The 26,868-nt window shown below is 37.3% G+C and overlaps 1 protein-coding gene and 1 pseudogene across 1 annotated transcript in view; both read left to right on the top strand.

The window, feature by feature from the left end:
• The first annotated feature begins 11,918 nt into the window (after positions 1-11,918).
• The window catches only part of LOC110313352 (heat shock factor protein 3), a 49,552-nt gene continuing 34,602 nt past the window's right edge, over positions 11,919-26,868 (top strand). Inside the window, exons 1-2 of the mRNA XM_021187438.1 lie at positions 11,919-12,017; positions 20,979-21,087. Of these exons, the coding sequence (XP_021043097.1) occupies positions 11,919-12,017; positions 20,979-21,087 (208 nt within the window). The remainder of the gene's footprint in view (positions 12,018-20,978; positions 21,088-26,868) is intronic.
• LOC110313353 lies at positions 19,094-19,625 on the top strand (annotated as a pseudogene).

The raw sequence follows: 26,868 nt of genomic DNA, 5'->3' as shown, positions 1-26,868 counted from the left end.
CTCTTCCAATCTGATGAGCGAGTTCCATCCATTCCTTCCACATGGTGGAGAGAACTGACTCCCACTAGTTGTCCTCCATTCACATGAATAAATGTAAATGAAAACAGCTTATTGGGGACTAGAGAGACAGCTCAGCACTGGCTGCTCTCTGGGAGGACCTGGATTTGATTCCTAGAGCCCACTTAGAAGCTCACAACTGTCTGTAACTCCAGTTCCAGGCAAATCTGGCTCTCTTCTAACATTTCTGGGTCCTGCACATGTGTGATACAGAGATATGCATGTAGACAAAACATTTATACACAAAAAATTATTCCTAAAATATTTTTAATAGGCAGAATGCAGTGAAAGCCTCTAGCAGATTTCTGGTAGAGTACCTGGTTCCCTCAGACAGCCCATGAGCTGGGCCTGCACCATCTGCATTTCTTCTAGCAGTTTGGTCTTCCAAATTCCCAGGTCAATGTCCTGTTAAGATATGTTTACAACATTCAAAGGATTTTTCTAGCTGAGTTTTCCACATTCATCCTGCAAACCAGTTCCAAAGGTCCAAAATGTAAGAATATATAAGAATTAAACTTTTAGAAAGAAAGAAATGATGTGAATTTAGGAACACCTCAACAGCTAAAGTAGGATTTATTGAATGCCACAAAAGTGACATCTACAGATCTGGCTACACTGTGGTCAGAACACAATGACCTGGGATCAGGAGAACACAGATTATGTGCTTCAAGCTGGAGGTTTTATAGATAAAGATAGGGAAGGGGGAAGGTTTCCTTAGGGACAGAATGTGGTAGTTAGCTGTTTTCCTTAGATAAGCTTTTTAAAAACCTGCAGGCTATCTTGTCTCTTTATACAGCCACTGGGTGTCTACCGTAGGGCTTAGTTGTTTTTTCTTTTGCAATCTCTAGGAGAAGGAGCTGGATCAGCTGCTTTTCTTATGCAACCCTCAAATAGCTGGCTTCCTGGGACTTTGAGCTCAGTTTAAGGCCTTGGTTTTTGTTGTTGTTGTTGCTGGTGCAGCTGCTATTTGTTTTTTTTTTTTTTTTTTTTTTTTTTTTTTTTGGTTTGGTTTGGTTTGAGGGAGTGTCCCTTATTAAAGATCCTTTATACATAAAGAATAGAAGCCATTGTTTTTCATCTGGCTACTTGTTGCTGGTGGAATGTTTACCACTTAGGGGTCTGGAACAACACTAAGTATTGTTTTTACTTTGTTTTGTGTTATTAACTGAGTGATAGCAGGAAGCTATCCTCGAGGAATTTCTGTAACCATTTTCTCAGGCAAGTTATAAGTATGAAGCAGATAAGGAGAAAGAGGATAAGTAGGGAAAGAAGTCAAGATGGAAGAGCCCATCTGGAGTATGAGACTTGTTAGAATTTAAATGCCTGCTGTCTGAGATGCTGGGCCCTGTCCTGAACCAGTTTTGAATTGTTGGTATAAGAGCAACATTGTTTCAATAGAGGAACTCAAATTCTTCCACTGGTGGAAGTCAAGAGATCTAGCCTCTACAGTTTTGGAACAAGCACCAGAATAGCCAAAGAGCCACGTTGATCATGAGGGGTGTTGAACTGTTCAGATTATAAGACAGAGAAATTGACTGATGTAAGGATACACCTAGCCCTGCCACTCCCATTCCAAGCACAGAGACAATGCCTAGAATTGTTAATAAGGGGATAGGGCAGATAGTTAGCTCTTTGATTTTATTGGAGTAGAAAACAGCATGACAGGTAGGGTATCTGGAGAAATTATAGAAATGCTAGCCAATAGCAGGGCCAGGGTACAAATCCCTGTCCAATTATTAGGTGTTCATATGTAGCTGCTGGGCCCACAGACCCAGAACAGCCCTGTCTAGTAGGAGTAACATGGAATAAAGCAGGTTGCTAAATGTAGCTCGTCTTTTCTTTTGTTCAATAAGAAAAAGATGTCCCCTAGGGATTTTGTGGTGAACGGTTGTAAGTTGATTAGGGGAGACTTATCAATCTTGGGTTTCTCCTGAATTATATAGAAAGTATTAGCATCAAAGAAGATATGGAGGTAAGATATGGAGGTGTTTAGAAACTTGTAAGTGGAGACAGAATCACATGTTAACTGGGAGGCCACAAGTTTCAGAAAGTTCTTTCCTAGCACTAAGAAATCAGGTCTCTCCCCCAGCCTCAACAAGAGAACCTGGGGTAGATTTGGACAGACTGAAGGTAGATGGAGAAGAAAGATGGACACTTTCTAAATCACAATATTTGATATGGGAGTCTAAGTATTCCTTTGAGGAAAATGAAAGCAAAATTGTATTGGCTTGGTGGGACTCACTAGATATAAGGAAGTAGGGTCTATGGGCATATAAAGTTACCTTATATGCTAGGTCTAATGACTTTAGTACAGTTCCTTAAATAGGAACTAGGGGATGGATTAGAGAGTTAATTTTATTAGTGTTGTAAAGAAATGATTATTCTTGGTTTGCTTTTCTGAGCCATCTAGAGCAATCCAGAGCTCTTCCTGTAATATATCACAAAATCAATACTGGTCCATAGGATAGCCTCATAGACTTTGGGTTTGTATTTATTTTGGAAGTGTCAGTACAAATGAAGTAAAAACTCAAAGGGGATATAAGTCAAGTAAAAAAAAAAAGTATGGAAAGTGCTTTGTTCACTGTCTGAGAGAGATAGAGGCAGCCCAAATAAGGAGGGAGAATGAAGAGAAATTATGTTTCATTAAAAGTTGTGTTGCTAGACAGAGAGTTTGATTTAGGCAGTTTGGAAAAGCATCAATCTATTTATATATGTGGCTAAGGAGGAGAAAGGGTTCTGACAGGTGGGTGCACCACCTGTAAACAAACCTATGAATAAGCAGAGAAAATAAGTTCCCCAAAGTGGGTAGCTCCTTCCCAGATTGTGGACAGCTAGGGTAATTCTTTGAGTTATAGTCCTACCTCCTGCAACTGAATTGGCTAACATCATAGGAAGTATTATTATTATTATTATTCATTATTATTATTATTCTCAGTATGACTAAGGCTTCACAACCTCCCATCTACAACTTTTTCCTGTTTAATTAGCATTATTTGAAGACTCATTAGTTTCCAGGTTTGTTTGATTCCTGGGTTGTCTCAGTGAGAATGGAGTTTGCCAAGAGGGAGGATTGTGAAAGAAAGAATGTGTGTTAGTTTTTCAAAAGTGAAGTAGAGTGGTCAAATCATTTTCAGTTTTTCTGTAGTTTGCTCTATGACTATGATTGATGCAGAAGCTGTGAGGAGGCCTCCTATAAGGTCATGAATCAAGGATATAGAATCTATAGTGTTCAGAAAGAAAGGATATAGATTGGCCAGACACTGTCTTGATTGTCCTAAATTCATGGGATTTTCCAAGAGTGATAGGAGCTGATAAATGCAAGCAACTTAATAGAATGCTATCTCTTCTGGAGACAGGGCAGTATCCAGTGTTCCTATTGATGGCAGTTGGGAAAGGGCTTGGAGGTAGGCCTGGTATTGGGGCATGTTCTTGCCCAATTGGTCACTGTACTACAACTAAAGCAGTCCTCAGGAAGCATTTGGGGAAAGTGACAGCCTGGTTTTTATAAGTGAATTTGCCTTCTGTTGGAGATTGATGGCAGATGCCAGTAAATGGAACTTAAATTGATGATGTTTCTCAGCTTTTCCATTTTGGATTCTTCCTTCTTGTTCTTAAAAATCTTGAAGGCCAGGCTGAGAAAGTCTTGTTGTGAGGTCTAGGGGTCAAGTTTGAGATTTTCAAGTTTTTACAAGTATCAGGGACTGACTGGAGGATAATTGTAATATGAAGAAAGACCTGGTCCTTGGAAGAAGTAGTAATTGCCTCTGTAGGAAAGTAATGAAAAGAGGGGAGAATTTAATCAGCCTCCTGAATAGTTTTCCTAATCTTATCATAATTAACATGACTGTCAGCATTTTTTAACATTCTTATTAGAAGGCAGGAAATCGTATGATCTCTCTTATGTATATCATTAGGTTTGTAGAACCAATCCCTGAGACTATTAATGATACTCTGTTATGCTTATAGACAGGAGCAGACCACACTGTACTCTGAGAGGCTCCACCCAGCAGCTGACTAAAATAGATGCAGATACCCACAGCCAAACAGACCGAGCTTAGGAAGCACTAAATATTATTTGTATATCATGTTAATATGGAGTGGCTTCAAAACTGGATATAGAGAAGAATAATAAACTAATAAATAGTTGTGTAAATAACACCAGTCTCTGAAAATAGTTATAGATGCTGCTTTTATATGCTTTCTATTATTGTGATAAAACACCATTACAAAAAGTAACTTGGGGAGGAGAGGGATCCTCACCACAGTCCATCACCAAGGGAAGCCAAGACAGGAACCTATATGTGGGAACTGAAGTGGCAACCATGAAGGGATACTGCTTACAGACTTGCTCTCAGTGGGTTGTTCAGTCTGCTTTCTTATGCAATTAAGGACCACCTATCCAGGTGTGGCACAACAAACAGTGGGCAGTACCCTCCCACACCAATTATAAAGAAAATAGCCAACAGGTGTCTATGGACTAATCTGATGGAGCATTTGCTCAACAGATGTACCCTCTTCCCAGATAACCTTAGCTTGTGTCAACTTGACAAAAATTAACCAGCATATCTGCAAATCAAAGACCATTCTCTACAACTTTCTTATTAGATACCAGTCATTTCAGTTACACAAAGATGGTAATTGTATCACTTACTATAGAACAGCCTAGATCAGATAAGACTAAATATTTCATGATATAAACCTTTTACTGTAACTTTTACCCCATACTTTAAAAAAAAAACCTTTATACTACTAAAACTTTAAAAATGAACCAAGAAAACATTAAGCTTTAAAAATTCAAAAAAAAATTATTTTAACACAAAAGCCTTAAAATTGTGTTTTAATCAATATGAATATGAGATAAATTTTAGTTTAGAGAAAAATCATATAGAAAATCTTTTGGAAAAATAAACATGAAAGAAGACTCGAAACATACTGAAAATAAAAATGAATTGAAATTGATAAAGTAATGCCTAATTTACTAGGTATTACAATATAATGTAACTTTACAGCAATTAAAGAAATTTGGTACCAGCAAATGATGTAGTTGAAAAAAGTAATTGGTAGAACAGATCTCAGAATTAGACTCCATATATAGGAGAGACATAGGTTATTAAATACAGACTGTGTGAGGCATTGGACTTGACCCTAACATTGTACAAAAAGAACATTAATACTGGGGCAACTAGATAACCGGTAAGTCATTTTGACAAAAAGATAGGAAAAAAATGACTCATATCTTATCTCTGTCCTTACATCAAAGTAGATTGTACATGGAACAAAGGAACAAAGAACAGTCTGTCTGGCTTGCTTTCTTTCCTGTTCTTTCTTGAGATTCAAACTCATAACTACCTGCAACTCAAGTTTTAGTCGATCCAATACCCTCTTCTAATCTTCATAGGCACCACGAATGCTCGTTGTACACAAATAGACAAGAAAATGCAAGCACATAAACACAAATAATAATAAATTAAAAAGGCTAGTGATATTAGTTTTTATGTAAAGACTCTGAAGTGGAGAGATATGTTATACAACACCTCACAGACAGTATAGTGCTGGGTAAGAATTCAACAACATATAATCTAATCCTAGATTCCACAATTCTGCCACTGTGTTACCTTTCCTCTCTATAGCAATAATAAAATATTGATAGGCACAGAGAACATGGACAATAAAACCAATAATAGGGAACAAGCCTTCGAGGCGTGTGTGTGTGTGTGTGTGTGTGTGTGTGTGTAGTTTCTTTATGTTAAATCATAGATTATTTGAATTAGCATAGTGGGTATTAAGACAGGAAAGGGAATTTTAAATCACTTCAAAGAAGGTACTAAATATTAACTTTATATGTTGTATACTTTGAGATATGATTTCAGTAAACCCGGGGTTTCATGGGGAGAAAACTTGTGTCTGACATGTCTATGTAGAAAGGCGGTGTTGAATCAGAAATCCATAAAGTTGATCCGCCTAGTGGTCTCTGGGTTGGATTCCTAGCACCACCAAAAGAAACAAACAAAAAATTAGAAAGAAAAGGAAGAGTTATGAGTCTACTGGAGTTGAATAGTTTACTGGGAAAGCAATTCTTCGAAGGGAATAAGAAAGGTCTCTTGGAGCCTTGTGATAATTCTCATAAGATTTTTTAACAGAATAATCAGTGATTTCATGCCTTACCACATGGTCTCCTCAGACCCTTGTACCTTACCAGTATCAGCTATATAACACAGCCAAGGGGACCCTAATGATAGGCCAAATAATGCCAGATTTGTGCCCTTGAACCTCCAGAACTGTGAGTTAAATGAAGATTTTTTTGCATGTATATGGTACTGAACATTGAAATGTGCTCCTCTGGGCATGCTACGCATACAGCATACCATTGTATAATGTATCTTTTTAAATTTAAATCTTTATAGAATACATTTTGATCATGTCTTCCTCTTCCTCAACTCCGAGATCATCTCTACTTCCCTAACCACCCAACTTTATGCCCCCTCCAAAGAGACAAACAAATAAACAACAAAAAGATTCCTTTTGGTAAAGGGAAAGTCAGTTTTCTCCAATGGACTGTCACTGTATGTATGAACTATGCTGCAGAGCAAATAGTTAGACAATACGAAACAAACTCAATTTTATGTGAGCTTTTGATTTCATTTGTTTGGGGTTTTTTGTTGTTGTTCAAGTCTTTTTTTAATGAAATATCCAGAATCATATATCTTATTATAGTAACAGAAAATGAACTTACATAACATGTGTTAGCAAAAAAAAAAAACTCACCACAATTTCCTTGGCAGGATAATTATTTATATCTGACAATAGCATACAAGACGGTTTTGAAAAGAAGACACACAGGCACAAAGAACAGCAGGGAGATAATCACAATGTCACCAAATATGGGAAAATATGATTGATGTGATTGGAAAGAAAAGAATGTCTTGGGGAAATGTTGGTTAATTAACCAACACACAAACCTGTTGTGTCTATATGTATATACAAGTATATACAAAATGTATAGCTTAAAATAGTGTTGACAACTTTATAATTCAATTAAAATATACACATAAAACCTTGGAAATGGAAAGCAAATTTAGCACTTTTATCATAATGTAATGATAAAACTTATCTATTGATATAAAATGTAAATTTTGACAAAGAAAAGTAATTTTTAAAATTACATAATGAAATTGAAAATTGCCTGCCAGAGTTCTTTTAAGGAAGGCTGAGAATTTACTGCTCAATGCAAGAATGAAAAAACTCCAAAGCCTTCCTTGGCTTAATCATGAATGGTGGGGGAAATATGGGGAAGAAATGAAGCAGAGAAGAGAGGAATAGGGAGAAGAGTTGTGAAGGTGTTGAGCAAAAAATTATAACTAGTTTTTAGTCTTACATTAATACCAGTCTTTTTTCTTATCAGAAATCATAATTTCATTCATTCAAGGAAGCAGGGAATAGACTAGAGACACAGCTCAGCATTGGGCCCTGGGTTAAATCCCTAGTACCACAAAGAGAATCCAAGCAAACAGAATAGATACGAATATTTACAACTTTGAATTCAGATGAAAAGACTCAGAGAAATGAGTATGGAAATCCAACTTCTTGCTTTGTCTTCTTTTGGTTCGTGGGATCAAATCCAGAGCTGGGTGCTTTCTTGGCAGGGAAGCCTGTCACTGAGCTACATTTCAAACTGGAAACGTCACATGAACAAGTACGACTTAAGGAAGACAGCAGAATAAAGTTGAAATAATAAAGGATACTTCATAGGAAACTAAGAAAGGACCTTCAGCTGAGGAGCTATGGTCAAGTGATGGCTGCTGGGAGAGGCAGAGTCAACTTTCTTTAAGGATTCAGATCCTGACAGGCCAACCATACTCCAGTAGATGGCCTCACAGATTCAGATCCTGACAGGCCAACCATACTCCAGTAGATGGCCTCACACTCATCAAAATAGCGCCAATCCCGAGTTTACTGATGAACTCATGAAGTGATTGGAGGAATGGAAAGGACTTGATACAAATATTGTATGCACTTACAGAATTATTTTTAAAAAGTTAAAAGGCTAGAAATGTTAAACATATTTCAATGTAAACCTCATTTTGTAATTTTATTTAATAATATAAGCAATTATTATTTTGATTTCCATTCAAGAATCACCACTTACGCTGGGCATGGTGGCGCATGCCTTTAATCCCAGCACTTGGGGGCAGAGGCAGGCAGATTTCTGAGTTTAAGGCCAACCTGGTCTACAAAGTCACTTACTTTTTGAACTGTAGAATTTTACTAGCTCTAAAGATATTCACCACTTGGAGTTTGTGTACAACACAGTGACAGAGTACTCCCCTGCCTGTCTGAGGACTTGTATTCCATCCCTAGCATAGAAAAGTAAATTAAAAAAAAATACCATTTAGTCAACAAAAAGAGGGACCAGGCCTCAATTAGGAAATGTATATAGGAGGCAAAGCAAGAAATTGCCCAAAAAATATTGAAGGAAGAGAAATAAGGAAGCTGTTCTAGATAGAACAGATATAATGGTGTTGCCTATCTACTGAGACATAAAACTAAATCAGACTACTAGAGTAGTGCCTTAGAAATAATCTCTGATGCTCAGATGCTACACTGGCAGCATGGCATGCACCCTATTAAAGGTACTCTTGATAAAAAGCAAATGGGGAGAAATGATGATCACATAAGAAGATGCAGCTGCTAAGAACCAAAAATTTCCCCTTATCACCTTTGAATAAATATGGCCAAACACAGACTGCGAATGGTAACACCTAAATGAAGTGACCATGGTTTTGGAGTTGTTAAATGCTACCCAATATACTGCAATAGTTATGAGCTGAATCTTTTTATCTTTTTGGATCTCAGAACAATAACCACTCATTTTTATGTCATATTTGTTCCTGTGTCTAATTATGAAAAGATTACAAACATATTTTTGTGGAAACTTTTTAATCTGAAAATTATTAACACTTTCTTCCAATACCTTTGGAGAACCAAGCCTTTCATAATTTCCAGTGTACATTCTGTCATAAATTGATTGCTAAACCTCAGTGCTTTGCTAACTTTTTCATAAATCACTTTTATTAGTAATTTTGCATGCATATGTGCCAGGGATATAAACTTAATTATTTCTTATCCCGAATCATAAAGTCTGAGTGGGCAAAGAGGAGCACAGTAGAAACAAGATTTGGGGAAATGTCATTAAAACCATTACTGTTATGTTAACATCAAGGCTCATGGTAGTTGTGATTCTTAATATATATTCAACCAATTATACAGACTGAGCTAAAAAAATTTTTTTTGCTCTTCATGAGAAAAGTCATAATTAGAACTATTTGGTCTACAAGAAGAATGATAACCTATGATCCCAATGTAAGAACTGCAGGGCCTGGGAATATGACCCAGTGGGTAAAGGGCTTGCTCTTCAAGTGTAAGGAAGGACCTGAGTTTGCATCTGTGGAATTTGATAAAACCTGGACACATTGATGTCTGCTTATAAACTCTAGTGTGGGAAAGCAGGGACAAGAGGATCTTAGAGGCTCACTGGTCTGCTAATCTATCCAAAATGACTTAAGTTCAGGTTTAGTGAAATACCTGGTCTTCAAAAGATAAGGTACAAAAACAACGGAGACAAAAATATCAACCTGAAATCAACACCTGGTCTTTAAATACACCTGTATAGGCCAGTGTACTGCTAATGTGTGCACACACATATAATTTTTTAAAAAAAATTATATTAAAAATTAAAGTTGTGAATTACCTTGAAATAGCATCTCCTATAGTGATACCACTGCATACACCTCCTTTAGAAATGTACCTAGTATGTATGAAACTACCCTCAAACTACTTGCTGTGAGAACTTAGACAATTAATCCAACTCCTTTATAACTTGAACTTTAAAATAAAGCATGGTGCAAAAATTATATGCCCCAGTACAGGGGAATGCCAGGGCCAGAAAGCAGGGGTAGGTGGGTTAGGGAGCAGGGCGGGGCCGGGGAGAGTATAGGGGACTTTCGGGATAGCATTTGAAATGTAAATGAAGAAAATATCTAATAAAAAGTTCTTTAAAATAAAAAATAAAAATAAAAATAAATAAATAAATAGGTAACATTTTAGAATAAAGAGTCCCTAGCTTTCTGATGTCAAAATAAAAATAAAAATAAAAATAAATAAAATAAAGCATAGATGTTTAGGTATCTTTTATGTTTAGTATTTTAAATTTGAATGGTAAATCACTTTTATGTGAGCTTTCTCTGCAGTTATTTAAAACCTATAATCATTTTTTCTTCCATATGTTCTTAAAAGTTACTCAAATAAAATAAAATCAATGTAAAATATGAGTTTGATAGCCCCTACTTCTATTCATTGCTATTATAATAAATTTTACCTTCATATGAAAAAGAATATAAAATTTCAAAACTCAGTTTAAACCAAGGAGATACAAAATATTTCAGAAAACAATTAGCATTCTAACCATTCACTATTTACACTGTGTGTGAGTGTGTGTGTGTGTGTGTGTGTGTGTGTTTGGATGTGTGTGTCTATACAGGAAAATCAGCGTTCCCATTGTTCTTCAGAAGCCGTTCACCTTGCTCACTGAGACAAGGCATCTTACTTAGGACTGGGGTTCACCAAATGGTGAATGGCCAGTTAGCCCCAGAAATATGCCTGTTCATGCTTCCTCAGCACTGGAATTACAAGGACAGGTACCACTTTCACCTTTAATTTGGTTGCTAGGGATTGAACTCAGATCCGCATGCTTGCATGGTAATAGCTTTATGAGTGTGCTGTCTCTCCAGCCCCTCACCAAACTATTTTCTTTTTTTCTTTTCTTTCCTTTCTTTTTTTTTTTTTTTTTTTTAAATTTTTCAAGACAGGGTTTCTCTGTATAGCCCTGGCTGCCCTGGAACTCACTTTATAGACCAGGCTGGCCTCGAACTCAGAAATCCGCCTGCCTCTGCCTCCCAAGTGCTAGGATTAAAGGCATATGCCACCACGCCTGGCTCATTTTAACTATTTTCTAATGAAAGGAGAAATTAGAAAACAACAACAACAAAAATTCTGTGTTTTTAGGCAAATTTCTTTCTTCTTAGTCTCCCTTCCAACCTTATCACTAGAAGAAGTGAATGCTCTAATATTCTTGCAGTGTCTCACTTCAACAAGATGCATACCAAGAATTTTTACCAGCCATGTGTGATGACCAACATCTTTAATCCCAGTACTAAGGAAACGGAGGGTACAGAGTTCACGGACAGCCTGATACACACAATGAGTTCTGGCCAGCTGGGGCTGTCCAGTGAGATTCTGAAAAACAAACGCAGAAACAAAGACCTTAACAAACAAATCAAAACAAAAACCAAACAGTTCTCATCATTTCTCCAGAAAATTATCAAAACCATGCACTGCAAAGCTTTGCCCCGTATTACCATTAAGTTCGTTACCAAGCTATATTCAACATCGAGTTAATTCAGTGACAACCTAGTACAATGCCACACCACTAGGTTGCCAGGCCGTGACTGTATAAAAGCACGTATAGCCTGAAAAGCAACAGAGAAAAAGTGGTGCCCCCTACTGCTCTATCATGGCTCATTTTTCCTCAGACTATAATGGTGTTCCTTTACCGGAAGTTCCCCCCATATGGTCACGTGCCAGAGGTGCTACAATACTATAACCAGCCAATGAGAATTGCCCCCTGGACAATTCAGACCCGCCCCCAAGCAAAGTTCTGAGGGAGGACGGTAATCAGCCTTTTGTCACAGAGAACTGCTGCTTGGCCTGATTTTGCTCTCCTGGTAATGGAGTAGTTCAGGTTTTCCTTACTTCTTACAATTGTCCAGGACGGACATTTTCTTAAAACAGTGACATCCCAAAACATGGAGCCATTCCGCAAGACAATGGTTCCTCACTTTCTCACCAAACTCCGGGTATTAGTTGACGACGCTGGCTTGGACCACGTGATTCGCTGGAGCAAGGTAAAAAGACTTCTGGGAGGAGGCCTCGGTTTAAAGAAAGGGTCTTTTATCGGGGTATGGGGATTTTTCATACAGGTTGAAGGACACAGTCACGGGAAGTTTTTGCGCCCCCCGACTCCGTCTGCCCCACAGCCCTTTGTTGGACACTCGGTTCCTTAAGCCTCACTTCACCTAGTTTTGTGATTCCTGGCCAAAAAAGAAAAAGGCTTGTTTTCTACTTTTTATTTTTTCTTTCTTCAGAACCTATAAATATGTGCAGCATGACTAAAAAGTCACTCTACAGGTAGGACAGCTTCACCATAAAAATACAAGTGGCCGCACACTCCTGATTTCCCACCAAAGCTCAAATTTGTTGGAGTTTATTGGCTTTTACTCTATAGTATTTGCTATGGTTGTGAGATCATACAGTATGCTACATGAGTGCTCTACCACTAAGCTACATCACTAGCTCTTACTATTTGTTTCTTGGAAAGACAAGGTTTGATTATTTAGCCCTAGCTGACCCGAAAATCACTGTGTAGATCAGGTTAGTAAATAGAGGAAGCTTTGCAGCCAAATGTACCTAAACTGTCAGTTTCTTTTTTTATTATTAGATATTTTCTTTATTTACATTTCAAATGCTATCCCGCCCTGCTCTGCTACCCACCCACTCCCACTTCCTGGCCCTGGCATTCCCCTGTACTGGGGCATATAACAATAACAGCATAAATAATAGAAAACAATTTCTAAGAGAATTTGTGATACACCTCATTTTATCACTGGGACATTATTAACCACTCATTGAGTGAGCTGAGTGAATTACAAGTGTACTCCCCACCACTGGTATTTTGATTTATATTTAACTTCTAATCATTCTGACTGGGGAAAATCTTGTAGAATGTGTTAAGAGCAGACCATGGCCAGTTCTCTAAAGTAATAGTCACTTTGGCATTGTGTTCATTTGTTTTTGAGATAGATAGGGTCTCACTCTGTGGCCCAGGTTTATCTTGAATTCATGATCAGCTTGCCTCAGCCTGCCCAGTGTTGGTATTACAAGAATGTACTACCACACTCTGCCAAGGTTAAATTTTTTGTTAATAAAATGTCAAGCAAAAATATAAAGGGGTACAATGAACTCCCAAGTACCACAGCTAACTTCAAATAATAGTCAAATCAATAGCCATTCTTGTTTCATAAACAACTTTTAATTGTAATTCATTTGAAGAAAATAGTGGATGTGATCTTCAATTTATAACATCTCATGAAAATAGCTTTTAAAATATTGAAGTAAATATTTAACATTGAAATAAAGAGCTGGGTTGTAGGTCAGTGGTAAAGCACTTATCTATCATGTGAAAAACTCTGGGCTCATCACCAAAACTAGAAAATTACTGATAAGTTATTTATTAATTAAGTTGTCTCAGAGAGCTTAGAGATTAATTTTTCTATCCCTCTGAGCCTTACCCTAGGATTTTCACAGTTATGAATTTAGGGTGCTGTTTCCATAGCATTTATAGAGACACTATCTCAAAGCAGATATTTTCAACTTCTGACTCTTACACTCTTCCTAATTTCTGTTCTGCAGTATTCCCTAAGCTTTGTGTGTAAGAGGTTGCGTTGTTGATGTATCAATTGGGTTTGATCAATAACAGTTTTTCCACACATTTTGAAAAGTTGTGACTTTCTGTAATGCTCTCTGTTTACTATAAAAAGTTTTTGCTGAGACAAACTACATTTATTATAGCTATAAGAATAATTATTTAGAATGCAGATAGGAATGATTGTGGTCTAGTAAAGTGGCAATAGTAAGTTCTTCTCTATGCTCCATAGAGGATATGGTCCATATGGTCTATTTCCAACCATGGTCAGTTGGTTAAGTTTATTATACCAGACAGGAATTCCTTCCTTCTGTTCTTATGTTCAATTAGATAACTGTTGGTTACTCCCAGAATTTAAGTGCCAGTTTTTCATCTTTCAGAATACCTTGTCATTATAAGTGAGTAGGGCCATTGATTTCTTTCTTCCCTTGACAAATTGCATAGTTTACTAGGAAGTAACTAGTAATGGTTTGGGGGTGTCAGCAGTAAGGACGTTATCTTCAAACTCTAAGAGGCAACCAAGAGCCACAACAATAGCTGTTCACTTCCTTATCAATAATTTGAAAGCAGGTTTCCAATGCTTGTCACTGGAGCTTTTGTTCGTCTCTGGCTTTTGAGGGAACACTATCATATACTTACATGCATATTTTATCGAATTATAAGTAACTATGAAATAATAATTTAATTCCTGATAGCCTTTCTCTCCTTCCATTTCCTTTTGGATCATAAGGTAGATTTTTCAAAAAGACTTTTGAAGATTCTCTACATTGATTTCCAGAGTTTTGTGCCAGTTTGCAATATCAATAGTGAATGAGGCATCCCCTTCTCCATATTCTAATCAGCATTTGTTGTCAATTGTTTTCTTGATCGTAATCATTCTGCCTGGGTAAATGGACTTTCCTTCACCAATGTTTTATAAGAAATAAACAAAAGCAGCACAAATGAAAAACAAAAATCAAAATTACTAACACTATAAATAGGAAGGCTATAAAAATAATCAAAGACTGCTACAGTAGACATGTATGATACTTTATGTGTCATGCTCTATAAATAAGCAAAATGTACTCTTATTTTTTGTTAATCATTTTATTCATTTACATTTCATATCCCCCTTCCTGGTTACCCCCCCACAAACCCCTACCCCACCCCATCCCCCTCTTTGCCTCTTTGCACCCACTCACCCACTCCTGCCTCACTGCTCTAACATCCCCCTATGCTGGGGCATCAAGCCTCTACAGTACCAGAAACCTTCCCTCTCGTTGATGTCAGATAAGGCCATTCTCTGCTACATATGTATCTGGAGGCGTGGATCCCTCCATGATGCAGATACTCACAGCCAACCATTGGACTGAGCCTAGGGACCCAAATGGAAGAGCTAGGGGAAGGACTGAAGGAGCTGAAAGGGATTGCAACCCCATAGGAAGAACAATATCAACTAACCGGATCACCCAGAGTTTCCAGGGACTAAACCACCAAGCAAAATATACTTTTACATACAATGGTACATAAACAGAATATTTGCTTGTTGGTGTATAGAATGAAAGCTCTATTTTTAATATTGAAGATGGATAAAATTTGTTTGTGATGGTGATTTTAGTAGGCCATTTAACAATGGTGCAAGAAAACATGGATTTTAAAGATGATTTATACTGTAATACTTCAGTTAGGATAGTGGACACTCTAGCATTGTTTTTTATCTATTGTGTTTTATTTTTTAATTATATGTATGTAGCCTATATGCATATGTGTGTGTTTCTGTATATGTACTATGTGAGTATGTGTGGCCATGTAGGCCAAAAGAATGTTTCAAACCTCAAATAGGCGTTACATGTGACCATGAATCGCTGGATATGGCTGAACGCTGAGAAACAAAGTTAGATCCTCTGCAAGAACAGTAACTGCTCCTAACTGCTGAGCCAATTCTAGCTCCAGATATTGTTTTTTTATAATGAATATAGAATTACAAAACAAAGAATAATGCTTATATATATATCTTAGCAATATTGAAGTGTGATCTATTTTTAAGTAATAGTTTTATTAAGACATTTCAATGTTGTTCAGCTCCCTCAAAGAATGTAACTTCAAGTTGTTAACATGTTCACAAAGTGCTATAATCATCTCCACAATTTTAGAAATTTTAATCATTCCTGAACTATAAATTTCTGTCCATTCACAGTAATTCCCCTATGTGGAGTCATATTTAAATGAAGGCCACCCTTTAACACTTTGTTTCAGCTTCAGCTCTCTATTGCTTCCACACTATCCTATGAGAATATCCTATGAGCTATCTTTCCCAACAAGAAACCTATGTTAGTGGTGGAGCAATTCTTACTAACTGTGCTGTGTGAGACTGATAAGCAATTACTGACTTTGGTGGGAGTCTTTACCTTTTCTGTAAACTCCCCATATGTGGTTGTTTGAATGAGAAATGCCCCCCCCCCATAGTCTTGAGTATTTGAACAATTGGTTCCCATGTGGTATCACTGTTGGCAGCGGTTTAGGAGACTCAGCATTCCTGGAGGAAGTTTGCCATTAGGAACAGGTTTTGAGGTTTGAAAGACTTACCCACTTCCAATTCCCTCTCATTCTTTCTGCATCCTCATGTTTGTGATTGAGGATGAAATCTCTTTTCTTTTTCTTCCAGCTTCTATGCCTCTCCGTCCTGCTGGTCTCTTAATTCTGTGGACCTATATACACCCTAATAAATTCATCCTTCTGTAATTTGCCTTGGTCACGGTGTTAATATCACAGCTACAGTAAAGAAACACAACACATGCACATGCACAAAATCTTTAGTTCAAGCATTGTTACAGCTCACATTCATCATGAAAATATTCTCCAATAAAGCAAAGCAGTGTCTCTAGCCAACAGGAATCAAAAGCCCTTTGTCTTTAATGTGTGTTCAGTGAAATTAGCTATTGTCTTCCCAGTTTATTTTTCTTATCTGAAAACATAAAATCAATCTATCCATCATTTTTAAGTGATGTGTCTCAGTTATTAAATTACTAGGCAAGATGACATATTTTAATTGAGCCCCAAATCCTTTAGTAGTATCAAACTTAACGATCATGCTTGCCAAGCTTCACTTTGCTCATTTTTAGAAAACCAGAGTGCCCATTGATTCTGTAGCATGTATTTAATATGGTACTCTGTTAGCAATCTCCTGATTTTTCTCCTCTTCTTTAGGCAAGAATTTTTTTATGAATGGTTTGCTTATTTTTGCAGTTGCTATTATGTACAGTTCTGATCACATAATGTAAATATTTTCTAATTTTTCCAATGCTAGGAATCCAACTTAGGACCTTGTGGTGCTGGACAGACCTCTGCCACTGAGGTAATCTCCAGACATCCCTATTTTTTTTCACAGTATTGCTTATTGTATAGCAATATTGCTCTTAAACTTGTGATCCTCCTGCTTCTGCCTCCCAAGTGCTAGATTACATATCTGATAACACTTCCAGCTAATTATCTGTGTTTTATATTTGAAATCATTTTAAGTTACTATACAAAGTAATTTCATAATATGAAATTTATGATATTTTATGTATGCCATTATAATTTGTTCTTATTTATCTCCCTCTTACTACTTTAGTTTATTCTCCAAGCCTCCTCTTGCGAGTCCCTTCTTCACATCTGCTTTCATGTCCCAGTGGTCTTTCTGATACATATGTTGTTCTCAGTACTCACTATTTAATTCTCCAAAAGCTTAAGATAGAGCAAAAGAAACCATATGTTTAACTTGAAACACATCATTACATTTTCTTTTCTTTTATTATGTATCATTATGAAGCCTTAGCTATTCAGAAACTATTCATCCAGTTTCTAGGTAGTGTGCTCTATGACATTTCCAAACTTCCTGACCTTTTTTCAATTGGGGTTTTTGTTTGTTTGGCTGGTTGGTTGGTTGGTTGGTTTTTTTGATATCCCCACAAAGGTTTGATCAGAAAATAGAATAATCTCATATTTTAAAGAAATTTTCTGACATTCCTTCATAATCTCTGAAGTCCATCAGTTCTGGGGAAAGCTAAGGTGGTGTAGTTTCTGGTCTCATATTAAGTTAGTTTATAAATAGTCATGAGTAACAAAGCCAACTAAAGATAACCCCATCATCCTAAAATGCTCATATGTTCTATTAGACTGACTCAGGGATTCCACTAATAACTGCAACAAAGTAAAGTGCTAACCTCCCATGAGGGCCTAAGTTCAGGTATCCAGGTAAAAACTGTGTATGTGGAAACTGTGTTTGTGTGCGTGTGTGTGTGTGTGTGTGTGTGTGTGTGTGTGTGTGTGTGTGTAGGTAGGTAGACTACCTGCCTAGTACAATTCAGTAGGAGACCTAGTCTCAAGAGAATAAGGTGGAGAAATAGAGCAAGACACTTAAGACTTAAGGCCCTCCTCTGGATTCCAGAAGCACATGCACAGTTACAGGCACCTGTACACATCATACATATACACCTTTTCTCTCTCCCTCCCTCCCTCCCTCCTCCCTCCACCCCCCATCTCTCTCTCTCACACACACAGAGTCTTGATGGATTGGGGGATTATAATGAACCATGTCACCTCTAAAGAACCAAACAATGTACAATCCTATGGGTAAATAACAGATGAGCTGGGCATTTTTTCTAAATCTTTGTTGAAGTATGGAATCAAGTTTAAAAACATGACATTTAAATTAATTAACCTAATTAAAATTTAAATGTATGATTTAAGAGAATAAACAGCATATAAGAATATTACATATTTTTTACTTATTTTAAAATAATTTTTGTTAGAGTCTACTTTTTAGAATGTTATCAAAGTAGTTATAGTGTCATCCATTGACACCCACCGTTACCAGTTTACATAATATTGTTTTTTATATGTGAATATCTTTTGTGGGGAATATTGGTATATAGCTTAGTTTTATCACTGAATAATATTAATTTTTATAGAATTAGTTATTAAATTATTATTATGGTAGTTTCTAATTTTTGAATTCTATATACAAATTCTTATGTAACTGTTTATTGCTAAGTCTTAGCACATATCAGTAATTATTCTCTAAACAATCTGGAATTAGAACTTCTAAGCTAAAGATTAAGTATTTGGGGTCTTTGAATATTTACTGTTAGTAGCATTAAGACAATTTCAATTCTGACTGTATGGATTCCTGTTTATCTGAACTACTGCTAATTTACAAATCTGGAGATTGATATCTTCTTTAGTCTTTGTCAATTTGATAGACAAAAAATTCATCTCATTGTAGTAATTTACAATTTAAACGCTTTTCTTGAAAACATATTTGGTGTCTTGGTTTTCTGTTGCTGTGATAAAATATCTTGAAACAGGCAACTTATAGAGAAGGATGTTTGTATCAGCGTGTTGTTCAAGGTCACAGTCCACGATGATGGAGAAAGTCACAGTAGCATGAGCTTAAAGAAGCTAGTCACAGGATCCTGGCAGCAGCTGTGGTGGCTCAGATCTTCAGTAGCTCTTTCTGTATCCCTTTTGTTTCCGGAAACATGGCCTCTGGTATGGCTGTCTTTGATGGTGTCATCAAGGTGTTCAATGACATGAAAGTTTGCAATTCTTCAACACCAGAAGTGAGGAAACGCAAGAAGGCCGTGCTCTTTTGCCTGAGTGAGAACAAAAAGAACATCATCCTGGAGGAAGTCAAGGAGATCCTGGTAGGAGATGTGGGGCAGACTGTGGTTGACCCCTACACTACTTTCGTCAAGATGCTGCCAGACAAGCCTGCAGCTATGCTTTCTATGATGCAACCTATGAGACCAAGAAGAGCAAGAGGGAGGACCTGGCGTTCATCTTCTGGGTCCCTGAGAATGTGCCCCTTATGAGCAAAATGACTTATGCCAGCTCCAAGAATGCCATCAAGAAGAAGCTGACAGGAAGCAAGCATGAATTACAAGCTAACTGCTAAGAGGAGGTCAAGGACCACTGCACCCTGGCAGAGAAACTAGGTGGCAGTGCCATCATTTCCCTGGAGGGCAAGCCTTTAGTGAGCCACCTCCAGCCCCCTGCCTGGAGCATCTAGCAGCCCGAGACCTGCTCTTGGGTGTGGCAGACTGTACCTTTTCTGCTAGACTGGAGGGGCTGGGGCCATCCCATCAGGGAGAGGGATATCCATTCACCCCAATTGCCAAACATCCCTCCTACCCCCTGGACCATCCTCCCTCCATCCCTGATGGTTCTGGCCTTCCCAAACTGCTTTTGTTCTTCTGATTCCTTTTGGGTTGAAACAGACCAAGTCTTGTCTTAGGCACCCAATTTGGGGGAGGACTGTATTTTTTTTAACAACACCCCTACTCCTCATCCCTCCCCATCCCATGCTGACAACTTCTAAGCACAATAGTGACTCTGTGCTTCTGTTTAGTTCTGTGTGTAAATGAAATGTGGAAATGACCCTCCTTGAACCAGCTGGTTGCCCTCCCCTTTCCCTTGATCTTGGCCACTCACTGAAGCAGGACCAGTAAGGGACCTTCAATTTAAAAAAACAAAACAAAAAAACAAAAAACAATAAAAAGGATAATAATAATAATAATAATAATAAGAAGAAGAAGAAGAAGAAGAAGAGGAGGAGGAGGAGGAGGAGGAGGAGGGGGGGAGGAGGAGGAGGGGGGGAGGAGGAGGAAGAAGAAAAGGAAGAAGCTAGTCACATTGCATCCATAATAAAGAAGCAGAGTAATGTGTGAATGCATTTATGCTTCTCCCTTCCTTTTCTCCCCTTGTACATCCCAGGATCTTTGGCTCAGAGAATGGTCCTACCTGCAAATAAGAGGTGTCTTCCCACATTATTTAACACAGGATAATCCCCCTATAGATATGTTCAGAGGTCCATCTTCCAGGAGATTCTAGACTTTGTCAGATTGGCAACACTAAACATTACAATTGACAATTTTTTGAACTACTACTTAATATCTTTTTTGCCCAAGTTTGTAGAAAAAAAGCAAGTTTCCTTGGTCTAAGCTCAAATAAAATCCTTCGTCTTCCTGCTTTTGCTTTTCAAGTGCTGGGATTACAGATATGCTCTAACATGTCTGCTCTTGCCTGTTTACTTTTAATTTGTGAGTTTTATTTTTCTTTGGACATATGCTTTCATGATCAATCCATTACATTTTCTTTCATGTTATTTCTTTTATTCATATTCTGTGTCTTTATGGTATATTTTCCCCCATAATAAAGGGTTTGAAACCATAGCCTCATGCATGCTAGGAACACACTCAACTAGTAAGTTATACTTCCAGTTATACTTACAGAATTCTGTACTTTGGACTTTAATTTTTTTGCAAATTTGGGGTTCATGAAGTATTATTTTGATTTGTTACTTTGGTGAAACCTTACTTTTTTCCGGTAAATAAACTACTTTTTGGTTTTTCTTTATTACAAGGATGGCCACAGCTTTCAGATTGTGAACAAAGAAACTTTTGCCAGAGAAGTACTACCAAAATACTTCAAGCATAACAAAATAGCAAGCTTTATTAGACAACTCAACATGTGTAAGTATGATTTAATTGTACAAGTATTACTATTTGTCACAAAATATCCAGTTTACTTTCAATGAATAAAATAAATGCAAGTTGAGTGAAAATTTTTACTATAGTATATTATTTAAACCCTGCTTTGCTTTTAATGTTGAGTGAAGGTTTATCTTAGTTATTTTTTATTGATGTTATAAAGCAATTTTTTTAAAAAAAATGCATTTGAGTCTTTCCAGTTCCAGAGAGTTGGCGTCCATGATCATCATGACGGGGATCATGGCTACAGGCAGGCAAACATGACACAGGAGCAGTAGCTGAGAGCACACATCTTAAAACACAATCACAAGGCAAAGAAGGATACTGGGAAGTGTAGGCTTTTGAAACCTCACATCTTACCCCCAGTGATGCACCTCCTCCAAAGAGGCCACATTTCCTAATTTTTCCCAAACTCTTTCACCAACTAGGGACCAAGTATTCAAATATCTGGGGGCCATTCTCCTTTGAACCGCTACAGGTCTCAAACACACAAAAAAATTCCTTTCTGGAAATATCTGATTTAAATTTTTGAGTTATAGGTACATACAGCTGAATGTGACCAAAGATTTATCTAGTTTAATCTTACTGTGCTAGTGATAAAAAATGGGGACTAAAGAGATTAAGTATTTTTGATCCAGATTGTGCAGCTAGGTAACTCATTGCCTTTAATAAATATATTTTAGTTTACCTATCTCTAGTCTTTAAAGTTCTGAAAGCCTTACATATCATTCTTTATAATTCCATTATTAAGGTTGCTTTCATTTTAGATATTTTTTAAAAAGTTGTTTCTATTTTTATTTCTCTTAAAATTTTTGTAATGAGCATTTATTATTTTATAGTGAAAATGATGTACTGTTGTCATAAAATATCCTTAAATTACTATCAGATTACTTTTGGTAATAACATTTCTCTGAGAGACTGACTTGATGCTTACTGCTATTATTAGCTGCAATTAGGGCAAAAATTCCATTGCAATCTTGAATCCACTCTATAATAAACCAATTACTTCCTCTTTGTGTATGCATTGGCCAATCACTGCCTAGTCTCAAGGCCCAAATGTGAGAAGTAGTATATAATGTGGAGCTTTAAATCATCCAGGGTAACAAGCACAGAAACTTCATGTTTATTAACAACATACAATATTTCACTTAAACTGTCTCAGATATAGCAACCACAGCCATAGGCATAGTAAAAATGTAAACTTAAAGCTTTCTTTATTAATTCTCAAGTTAATACATGTAGTTCTTTTACCCTGTTGTTTCTCTCTTTCAACATTATAGCTTTAGTATCTGATCAGTTTCACTTTAACTACAGACAAGATTAATTTTCATTGTAATTAATGATTCTCTTAACTCTTTTTACTTCCATTAGCTCTTGCAGTTTTTTTAACCTGTACTCCCTCCAATATATAAAAAAATCAGAAGCCAGGATCACTCATAGTGGGAACATGTCATGTTTTCCTTTCAGAAACTGAATTGTCTCATTTAGTAATTTTTCCAGTTGTATTTATTTTTTTGCAGATTTTCTTTTTTGTTAAATTATTTTATTAGATATTTTCTTCATTTACATTTCAAATGCTGTCCCGAATGTCCCCTATACCCTCCCCCCACCCNGCTCCCCTGCCCACCCACTCCCACTTCTTGGACCTGGCGTTCCCCTCTATGGGGCATATAAAGTTTGCAAGACCAAGGGGCCTCTCTTCCCAACAATGGCTGACTAGGCCATCTTATGCTATATACTTTTGCAGGTTTTCTTTTATTTATTTATTTATTTATTTATTTATTTATTTACTTACTTTACATCCCAATATCAGTCTCCTCTCTCCTCCCTCACACAAATTATTCCTCCATTCTCCTGTCCCTTTCTACTCTGAAAAGGGGGACTCACCTTCCAAATTATCACACTCCATACCCCTGCTCATCAAGTCACTGCAGGACTAGGCGCATCCTCTCCTCTTGAAGCCAGACAAGGTGCCCCAATTAGGGGAACCGCATCTACAGGCAGGCAACAGAATTAAGGAACATTCTCTGGTCCAGTTCTCAGGGGACTCACATGAAGACCAAGCTGCTCATCTGGGGCCACCCCTTGTCCCAGGTCTCTGGTACTTCCTAGATTGCCCCTCTATAGATTTCTGCCCCGAGCCTGACCCAGTTCCCCTCCCCCCTCCTACCCAGTTCCCTCCCGCCATCTTCCCCGATATCTATTTTATTTCCCCTTCTGAGAAAGACTCAACCATCCTCCCTTACTTTTTTCTTTATGACTGAGTAAAATTTAATTGTGTATATATCATGTTTTTTTAAAAATCCATTTATGTTTTGATAGACATCTGTTGGTTTCATTTCCTTGTTGTTGTGAATAGAGTGGAAATAAATATAGATATGTATTTGCTCAAGAATGCTGAATCGTGTGCTAAATATGTTTTTGGTTCTTTGAAAAACCTCTATATTAATTCTTATAGTGACTACACAATGGAAATTATACTGTTATAAGCAGTGTAAGGGCTCCCCTTTAGCCAGTAGTGTTTGTTGTTATTTGCATTATTGATGAGACATACTTCAACTGTGAGAAGATGGAATCTCAAAATAGTTTTAATTTTCATCCCCCTAATAGGTAAGGATATAGAACAATCTATAAAATAGTTATTGGCCATTTCTTCTTTTGAAAATTGTTACTTCAGTTCATTGATTCATATATAAATTGACAGTTTTGATTTTTGAGGTTATTTATATATTTCTATATTATCTTTTATCTAAAGAATAGCTGGCAAAGATTTGATCTCATCTGTAGGCTGTCTGTATTGTAAAGCTTGATACTGTGATCCCTCCCACTTTGTTTTCTATAAGACTGATATTACTACTTCTTATACAGCTTTATTTTTTGTTACTCCCTTCACTCTTTCATCTTCTCCCTTTCTTTCTTTCTTTCTTTCTTTCTTTCTTTCTTTCTTTCTTTCTTTCTTTCTTTCTTTCTTTCTTCAATTCTCCTTGTTTTTTAAAAAATCAGAAGTGTTTCTTTTTATTCATAGACAATTCCACACACATATGTACTGGCTTTTGCTTTATCTTCATCCTTATTACCCTTTCTCATGCCTCTCCTGACCCCATGGAAATACTTCTTCCTAATAAATCTTCCTTTGATGGGTTTGGATATGCAAGATTCACTGAATTTAGTGGAAATTTCTTGCCCAAGTATAGGTAGGAGGTTATTCTAGAGCAAGGACAACTTACCAAATAACAACAATGAAGAAACTGACACCTACACCCCCAGTCCCCATGAATAGTCCTTCAGTAACATGTTAGATATCATGATGATATGGTGACACAAGTCTTGTTCAGGTAAGCACAGCTGTAGTGAGTTTGTGAGTGTAATGGCCATGTTCTATCCTAAAAGGCTTCAAGCCAAAAGAACTGAGAAATGTTGAGAGCAGGAGAGATAATCATCCCCCAAAATGACCAAACCAATAGATAGATAGATAGATAGATAGATAGATAGATAGATAGATAGATATAGTGTATGTCATTATAAAGACTGAACAGATTGTATCTAGACATTATATATATATATTATATAATAATATAATATAATTATATATTATATATATATATAATGTCTAGATGAATTTGAAAGAAAGTAAGGATTGGTATATTGGGAAGAGGAATGAGAAGGGGTAAATGATGCATTTTATAATCTTAAAATATTAAAAATAATGTAAAAATAAAATGTCTAATAAACACTTTAAATTAGGTCAACATTCTTAGTTATCAAGGAAATGAAGATTAAAATGGCTTCATGATTCTCTGTGATCAGACAGCCAACGTCAGCAATACTATTGACAACAAATGATCATGTGGATGTTGAAGAAGGAGAACACTTATGCACTATTGGTGGGAGTGTAGTACTGCAGCCAATTTGAAAATTGGGCTGTTGGTTTATCAAAAAGTTAGGAGCTCAGAGACACTGAAGTGACAATCACAGAGCCTGCATGGGGCTGTGCTAAGTCCTCTGCATATATGTTATGGCTGTTTGACTTGGTGCTCTTGTGGGACTCCTAATAGTGGGAGCAGGAGGTATGTTTGTCCAGCAGTTCATGGGATGTCCAGCTCTAATAGTTATATTTACAGCACAACATGTAAAAACAAACAAAAAAAACAAAACAAAAACATGGGAATGGAAAGATTATAAGAGCTGGAGGCCCAGAACACTGTTATAAGAATGTGTCTCCCAGAAATAATAGGGACGTTTCACCTATAATATCTCAACAGTATGACATCCTAAACAAGACCTGAGCAGACAGCACCCATAGACATACTAATGTAGAAAACGTAAATCTCACAAGACTCCAACCCTAGACAAATATAGGCAACTAATGACTACTGAGAGTAGAAGAATCAATTCAGGGAGATGAGCCCCTTAACTGACTAAACAATACCAACTGGTCAACCGGAAATCTCATACACACAAGCAACAGTAAACAGACTCAACAAGTTGTATTTATACATCTATGCACCTGTGTGTGTGTGTGTGTGTGTGTGTGTGTGTGTGTGTGTGTGTGTGTAACAACACTAGTTAAAGAAGATGAGGCCATGAATTTAGGAGGAAAGAAGAGATAGATGTGGAAGGGGTTATGGAATGAAAGGAAAGGTGGAAATGATTTCCTAGAGATTCCCCACACAGCCCCACATCCAGCAGCTGCACATTTCATTCATTTTCCTGGCCCTCCCCACACCTGATCCTGAACCAGCCCATTCCTCTCCCCATTCCCTCTTCTACCCAATTCTCTCCCTCTCTCTCCTTCCTATGACTATTTATCCCTGTTTCTAAGTGAGAGTCAAGCATCCTTGCTTGGGCCTTCATTCTTGTTTACTTTCATTAGGTTTATGCAGGCCAGACCCTAGCATAACTGTCCTCTGAAAGGCTCTACCTAGCAGATGCAGATACTCACAGCCAAACATTGGACAGGGACTCTTATGGAAGAATGTGGGGAAGGATTGTGGACCCTGAAGGGGATAGGAACTCCACAGGAAGACAACAGAGTCAGCTAGCCTGGACACTTGGGAGCTCTTAGAGACTGAGCCAACAGCCAAACAGCATAGCAAGACTGGACTGAAACCTCCAGCATGTATGTAGTAGATGTGCAGCTCAGTATCCATGTGGGTCCCCTAACAGCTAGAGCTGAGGCTGTCCCTAAAGCTGTTGTATCTCTGTGGAATCTGTTCCCCAACAGGGCTGCCTTCTCTGGCCTCAGTAAGAGAGGATGTGTCTAACTCTGCAGAGACTTGATGTGGCCTCACTCTCTCAGAAGGGAAAGGTTGTGGAGATGGAAGAAGGGACTGTGTGAGGGGAGAGCAGGAAGGGCAGCAATTGGGATGTAAAAAAATAAAAAAAAACAAACAAATAAATAAATAAATTTAAAAATAATAAATCTTTACAAAAAGGAGGGAGAGAAGAAGAAAGGGACAAGGGAAAAAGAAAGAAGAGGGAGGGAAAAGGACCAAAGGAAGTAAAAGAGAAAGGGAGAAAGAATGAAAAGAGAGGTTGTGGGGAGAGAGAGGAGGACAGAATATTGCTAGTTCACAAAACTGAAGTTACATTTTAAATAAGTATAAACATGAAGGCAGGCCCAGTGAAATGGCTCGGTGCAGAAAGGTACTTGGCCCTAAGCCTAATGACCTGAGTTCTGTTCCTGGAACCCATATGGTGGGATGAGAGATCTACTATTTATCTTCAGAAAGAAAGGAAGAAAACAGAAAGGAAGAAAGAAAG

This window comes from Mus pahari, chromosome X (assembly GCF_900095145.1).
Source record: "Mus pahari chromosome X, PAHARI_EIJ_v1.1, whole genome shotgun sequence".
NCBI lineage: Eukaryota > Metazoa > Chordata > Mammalia > Rodentia > Muridae > Mus > Mus pahari.
The sequence above is the reverse complement of the archived record's forward strand: the minus strand, read 5'-3'. Positions and strand labels throughout refer to the sequence as shown.